This window comes from Parus major, chromosome 3, assembly GCF_001522545.3.
Source record: "Parus major isolate Abel chromosome 3, Parus_major1.1, whole genome shotgun sequence".
NCBI classification, from domain to species: Eukaryota; Metazoa; Chordata; class Aves; order Passeriformes; family Paridae; genus Parus; species Parus major.
Genome location: NC_031770.1, coordinates 109,968,934 through 109,976,261, shown reverse-complemented (window position 1 = coordinate 109,976,261; position 7,328 = coordinate 109,968,934). Strand labels below are relative to the sequence as shown.

At 54.1% G+C, this 7,328-nt stretch overlaps 1 protein-coding gene across 2 annotated transcripts in view; it reads left to right on the top strand.

Annotated features, from left to right (window-relative positions):
* Positions 1-1,510, top strand: part of BLK (BLK proto-oncogene, Src family tyrosine kinase) — a 47,739-nt gene extending 46,229 nt beyond the window's left edge. For both annotated transcript variants that reach the window (XM_015623480.3, XM_033513123.1), the window contains one exon: positions 798-1,510. In XM_015623480.3, the coding sequence (XP_015478966.1) occupies positions 798-1,006 (209 nt within the window). In that variant the 3' untranslated portion in view covers positions 1,007-1,510. The remainder of the gene's footprint in view (positions 1-797) is intronic.
* The last annotated feature ends 5,818 nt before the right edge of the window (positions 1,511-7,328 follow it).

The window sequence follows — 7,328 nt, the reverse complement described above, 5'->3', positions numbered from 1 at the left end:
CAGGTACCGGGTGCTGGGAATACGGGATGAGTGTCCAGGCACTTCCAAGGATCCCGTGTTGCTCCTGGCTCATCCCGAGGTGCTCACTGAAGCGTGCCCAGACACACACAGCTGTCTCCTGGAATCACAGAATTGTTAAAGTTGCAAAAGGCCCCTAAATTGAATTAACCCAGTGCTGCACAAGCCACCACTGCCCCATGTCCCCAACTGCCACATTTACACATCTGGCAAATCCCTCCAGGGACGGGGACTCCAGCATTGCCCTGGGCAGCTGTGCCAGGGCTGGACAGCCCTTCCCATCAAGGAATTGTTTTTAATATCTGATCAAAATGTCCCTTGGTACAACTTGAGGCCATTTCCTCTTATCTGAGAGAAGAGCCCGACCCCCCCCGGCTGTCCCCTCCTGTCAGGGAGTTGTGCAGAGCCAGAAGGGCCCCCTGAGCCTCCTTTTCTCCAGGCTGAGCCCCTTTCCCAGCTCCCTCAGCCCCTCCTGGTGCTCCAGCCCCTTCCCCAGCTCCGTTCCCTGCCCTGGACATGCTCCAGCCCCTCAGTGTCCCTCTTGTCACAAAAAGTCCTTCAAGCTGGCTTTCCTTCCCTCGGTTCTGCCCTGCAAAGCCAATCCTAGAGAGGGGAACCATGGAGAGGACAGAGGGACGGGGGGGAAGCAGGACCCTGAGGAAGGGACAGTTCCCAGATACAGGAACCACCACAGCCCCTCCAGCCCTGCCCGGGTGGGAGCTGCTGACCTTCCCCCTCTGGCTGCCGGATAACTCCTGCTGGGCTGTGTTCCCCTCCAGGGATGACCAACCCCGAGGTGATTCGCAACCTGGAGCGGGGGTACCGCATGCCCTGCCCCGAGGCGTGTCCCGGCGAGCTCTACAGCATCATCCTCAAGTGCTGGCGCAGCAACCCCGAGGAGCGCCCCACCTTCGAGTACCTGCAGTCGGTGCTCGAGGACTTCTACACCTCCACGGAGAAGCAGTACGAGCCCGAGCCGCAGCAGTGAGCCACGGCCCCGCCAGCTCCTGGGGACAGCGCTGCGGGACCGCCACCAGCGCCCTTCCCTTTCCCCGGCCGTGCGTGGGGATGGGGAGTGAGGAGGGACGCGAGGGAGGAGGATGCTGCCGGCTCGGTGGATGTCGCAGAGACTGAAGAGGCGGCTGAGAGATGTCACAGCTGTCTCCGAGCGCCCCGGAGGGCTGTACCCACCTGGCAGGCATCACCTCCGGCACGAAGGACAGAAGACTCCTTCGCGATCCACCTGCATAGAGAAAAACCTCTCAGCCCCGCAACTGCAGCTCCGGGGAGAGGGGGCCGTGGCAGGGTGCTGCTGTTGGGGGTGAAGAACCTCACCCCGCTGTGATGGCCCTGCTGGCCATCCTCCACCCCCTCTGTGCCACGGGCGGCGCTGGGAGCGTGTCCTGTCCGCACCTCCTTGGGCCACACCAGCTCTGGAGCGCTCCTGCCCCCGCTCTGCCTCAAGTCAGTAATAAAAAACTGGATGTGAGGATTTCCCGTCCCTTTCTTGAGGCGTCAGGGTGTGAGCGAGCCCCTGCCCTCCCCGCGGCCACCCGGAGGAGGAGGAGGAGGAGGGAGAGGCCGGGGATGATGCTGGGGTGGTACCCGGGGAGGAAATGAGGGGATGCCCGAGGAGCAAGAGAAGTGTTCGTGGTGTGGCCACGAGATGTCCCTCCTTCCCAGCCAATCTGGACGGCTCTTGGGGAGTAAAAACTCATGTAAAAAAAATAGTTCGGAAATAAAACCCTTCCTCGCTCGGCTGAGCAAGCTCGCGGTGCAAGAGCCCGGCAGGTCCCGCTCCGCACCCAGCGCCGGGAGGGCTCAAATGACATTTCCCTGGTTTCTGGTGAAGCTCCAGCCCGGGGGAATGCCCACAAGAGCAGTCAGGCTCCAGTCTGGAGTTTCGCTGGGCTGAGGGGTGGAAGGCAAAGAAAAAGGGCACAGATGGCACACGGGAGGTGTGTGAGCACCACAGGAGTGAGCTCCAGGCTGGGGCACCGGGGAACATTCCAGAACCATCTCTCCGGGGTGTTTCATCTGCTGTTTTCTCCCCCATGAAGTAGATTTTGAGTCCAGCTGTAGAGGGTGCATTTCACAGTGGAAAAGGGATTGCCATTGGAAAGAAACAGCCCAGATGGAAAGAGAAATCTCCAGAAGACCTTAAAATATTCAGATTGGGTTTGTAAGAAAGATGGGGGCAGACTTTTGACCAGGATCTGTTGTGATGGGATAAGAGGTGATGTTTTCAAACTAAAATAGGGTGGATTTAGAGCAGATATAAGGAAGATGGGTTTTTTAGAATGAGGGTATAAAACACAGGCACAGGGTGCCCAGAGAAGCTGGGGCTGCCCCTGGATCCCTGGAAGTGTCCAAGGCCGGGTGGGATGGGGCTTGGAGCAACCTGGGATAGTGGGAGGTGTCCCTGCCCATGGCAGGGAGTGGGAATGAGATGATCCTTAGGATCCCTTCCAACCTAAATCATGCCATGATACTGTGTCATGTGAATCAGAAAAAACACCCAGCCAAGCCCAAGACACGGCACAGAATTACCTGTTCATGCCACTGCTGCACAAGGGCCTGGGAGAAAAAGGAGTTGTCCCCCTGAGGGGGAAAGGAGGATTTAACAACAATAAATGATCTCCCAGACTGAGGAAGAGGGAACTGACTGAGATGACCCAGTCTCAGAAATGCTAGATCTAGTGCAGAAAACCTAAAGAGTCCAGAATTTTTCCATAGGGATGGTGGATGGAGGTCTATGGGAGACCTGCACCCCTCTAGGACTGCCTTGGAGCTGGATGGGAAATCTTGGGCTGTGGAAAAGATCTCCATCTTCACCATCTGAACCCTGGGAACTCAAGGCTAGTAAGTCCTAGAGATAACTTCAGATTAATCAGGCTTGGTCCAGTTCCTTCGTGGTTCCCAAGAGACAAGTGACATGTGCTATAATTACACAAAGCCCATTTTAAACCACAGGGGAAAAAAGCCATTTATTCAATATCTCCACTGGAGTTGAAGGAAACCTCTTTCCCCTTGCTGAAATTCCAGTTTGGTCTCTCGCAGATCCCAGGAACTCCATGCAGAACCAGCAGATTCCTGTTAACGAGATGATAGTCAGGAAATAAATACAGATGAAAGCTATTTGACTCCTTGGCTGTTAATATTTTATTGAAGTGAAAACTGTGGACTATTTGTGCTGGAGCAAAGCAGGAAGAAGGGCTGCAGGGTGTCTGCTGAGCACTTGTACATTGCATTATCGCCCAAGGCCAAAGTGTCAAGTGTTGTAGCTCAAATTAGAAAGGAAATGGATATTTTTATGGCCAGTTGCAGCACGTGGCCAAGCCCAGGGTGAACATAACAAGAGGCTGTGAGCTGAGCTTCCTCTGCACTGGACACCACGGTTCTTGTTGTTCCTGCTGAACAAACACATTAGATTTGTTCCCTGAGGCAGACCTGGCTCCATAATCTCCTCCATGAAGCCCCTGGAAACTCTTCCCTTGCCTTGGGGGAGCAGGCTGGGGCTGTGCCACCGAGCTGAGCCTCTCCAGGGCATGGAGGGAGAACATGAGCTCCCTGAGGATGGTTTTACAAAACACCCACAATTTCACAAAACACCCACCAAAACCCCTGGGAAATGGGCCCTGCAGCTCCTCCACCACAGCTGGACAGAAAAGGACCTGCCCTCCTGAGCGTGGACATGCAGTCCAGTCCCAGGTGAGCAGTGGGGTGCTGTCCCCTGTGACCTCCAGCCCAGGATGCCTCCAGTGCCATCAGAAAGAACCCTCTTGTCCCCATACCAGCCTGGCAGCCCAAGAGGTGTCTGTCCACATGGGTGAGCTCCAGCCAGAGGCTCACAGGGGAGATTTGGAGCAGCAGAAAAGTGATAAAAGTGATCCAGGCTCTCAAATTCAACCTACCCAAGAAGAATTTGCTGGGCTGTGCAGAGGTATTTTACAAGATTTGAGTCAATTCCTGCCACAGACAGAGCACTGGATGGGCTTTAAATGATTATCAAGTGATGTGTGTCCTGCATAATATGCAAGATAATCCTTTCATTTCTTCCCTGGGTGGCACTGGAATGGTCTTTCCAATCCTCACACTGAAAGATTCAGTCCTCCATTATTGATCTTTGCTTTCCTCCACAGCCTTGGTCTTGTTCCTGCATCCCCATCATTCTGTCTGAAATTTCATCTCTGTGGGTAATGTTTGGTCTTGTGCCAAGTTTATTGTCATTACCACCCTGTTTACAAGTGGTTTGAGGCTTTGGAGAGAAGGTTTTTGTGGCATTTCTCAGTTCTTCACCTTGCAGATATAGAAATAGCCCGTGGCTGCAGTGTAACACCTCTCTGGGCAGCAGCTGTGCACTGGGACATCTTGGCAAAGTGGGAAGTGCATCTGGAAACCTGGAGCCAGCACCAGCAGGGGAGACAGGCATGGAAAAATCAGCAGGTGCTGAGGGGAGAGAGGTGGGAGAGGGAGGGAGAGCAGAGGAAAACCAGTGAGAGGGCAGGGCTGTGGGGAGCTGCAGCACTGGGTGGTTTCCCTGCTGTCTGTCTGGTAAGGTGTGAGCTCCAGCTCCCCTCAGAAGCCAGGCACCTCCAGCAGTGTGGTTTTCCTCATGTCTAATAAAAGATTCAGCGTGGCACACACTCCCTCTGCAGCTGGACCCTGAGCTTGGGCTTGGGCAGCTGGGGTAAAACAAGAGCAAAGCAGCATCAAAGTCATGTCACAGAGCCATGGAATCACAGAATGCTTCGGGATAGAAGGAACCTTAATCTTGATCCAACCCCCTGCCATGGGCAGGGACACCTTCCACTATCCCAGGTTGATCCAGGCCCCATCCAGCCTGGCTTTGGACACTTCTTGGGGTCCAGGGGCAGCCACAGCTTCTTCACAGACAAGAATTTCTTCCTTATACCTAATCTAAATCCACCTTCCTTCAATTTAAAGTTGTTGTCCCACAACAACTTGTTGGGATTTTATTTCAAAGCCATCCCATGCTGGCTTCTTGTCTGGAGCAGAGCAGCACTGGCAGGAACAGCCCATCCCTATGCACACTGCCACATTCCAGGAGCTCAGGATCTCTCCCAGAGGGATAAAAGGAAGGTCCAAGTGTCTCCACCTGCTCTGTGCAGGACAGGCTGCCTGGAGCTTGCCTTGCTGGCGCTGCAAACCAAAGCTGCTGGAGAAGGGAGGTGCTGAGGAGCCCTCACCTTGCTCTGTTTTACCTCCACCCACACACAGCGGGGTAAATATTCCCTGGCAAACACTGCAGAGCAAACAAGGCCATCAATGTCCTGCCAGGCTGAGCTCTGGTCTCTGAGCTGCTCCACCAAAGGGAACAATGACCAGGGCCCCCTCCCTGGCCAGGCCTCTCTGTAACCCAGAGCCCAGGGAGAATTCACCAAGCTTGCTTTTCCGAGGAGTCTTGGTTCAGAGCATCCCCGGGGTTGGTGACGCTCCAGGCTGGCTGTGAAAAGCATTTGTGGCCATCCCTGAGCACCCCTCACCAAGGAGAAGCTGTGTCTGTGTGTCACAGCCAGGCTGTGAGGGTAGCAGGGAGCACAGATGTGTTCCTGGTGGGAAGCAGAGACAGAGCCTACAAGAAATCAGCCCAAGGAAAGTCCTGTCCATCACCACTGGCTACTCAGGGCAGCATTCCATCTCTGCCAGCAGCCAGGAAAACCCCACAGGGATAACAGGGATCAAGGGAAGCATTTTCCTCAGTCACTCAGGGCTCATGGCTGCCCCAAAGAAGTTGTGTTGGGTTGCAGGCAGAGGGCTGGGGCTGTTTCTGGAGGATTGATCCCTCAGGGGGCTGAGCCAGGTGTTACAACACCATCCCTGGCTTGGAAAGTCTCGAAATGACTGAATTTCCTTGTTCTGCTCTCCCAGGGCTGGTGCTGCACCCTTCTCCATGACATTGCCCACCACTGCAGGCAGACTGTGACCTGCCATGGGCTCTCCTTTCCTAGGCTGCTTCCAGACCTCCTTTCTCCAGGGCTTCCTCCTCCCTCAATCTGTCCAAGGTCACTCCCAGCTAAAATTATCAGTTTATCCAGAGCTGGGGAGAAGGGATGGCCAGCTGCTCTGGCCTGCTCACAGTCCTGGGAGCAACAGGAGATGCAGCTCTGACTCCCCTTGGAGATGAGGCTGACCTTATCCTCTGACCTTAAACCTGAGCTACAGGTCTCTGCCAGCAGAGCAGGAGGAAGGAACATCTCCCTGGAGCCACCAATCCCTGCCACCATCCTCCAAATGCCAGATGTCACCCTGGTTCTACCTGAGCCAGATGTTTTACTGGCCATCTCTGTGACAGCAGGAGATTCCCCTCAGCCTTTCAAATGTGTATTTAACTCATCCTCACCTGAATTCCTTCTGGCCTTATCTTTCCTCTTTTCTTTTCAGGGTAGGCTGAAGCCACAGGGTGGAGACAGTGGAAAGGCAGATGTGGCAGGGTGGTGGGATTTTTCTGTGGCCAGCCCCAGCCCGTTGCCCTGGGCTGGAGGTGCTCAGGATCATGATCAGAAATGAGATTAAAACCATAGTGATGTCTGGGAATGAGGTAACAGCCTGCCCAGGGCAGTGACTGAAGCACCATCCCTGGAGGGATGAAAAGCTGTGTGGATGTGGCACTCGGGGACATGGGTGAGTGGTGGCCTTGGCAGTGCTGAGGGATGGTGGGGCTTGATCCCAGAGGGCTTTTCCAACCTAAATGAGTCCATAACCACAGGGAACCTCTGATAAGCCAAGGCTTATCCACAGGGATAAGCCTTGACTGGGCACTGTGCTCTGGCAAGCTGGGGGATCCACAGCTGCTCTGAAAAGGTGAGAGGCTTTACCCTCTTTTCTTATCCAGATCAAACCTCCAGAACAACTGATCTGTCTTATCCAGGAGATGAGAAATTAATATCACACCTTGCCTCTTCCATCTGCATCTGAACAACTTCCATAAAATCACAGAAGGGTTTGGGTTGGAAGACATCTCAAGGATCATTCAGTTCCAACCTCCCTGGATAGGGACACCTTCACTAGACTTTGTCATCTTCAGACAAGGACCTCAGGGGCTTTCCTTTGACAGGACAAACACTGCCAGGGCTGCTCTGTCTGGTGTTGATCTCCAGTACCTTAAAGTTTGGCACTGACTCAGTACAGCTGTGCTCATAAACAAAAAAAATGTCATTTCTTTCCCTGGTCCTGAGGCCAGCTGGTCTGCTCTGGCCATGCCCATGCTATTAAACTCTCTCAGCCTCCAAAACAGCACAGACAGATCCAAAATGTATTTTGGGAGCTGTTCTTGATGTGTGCTGTCT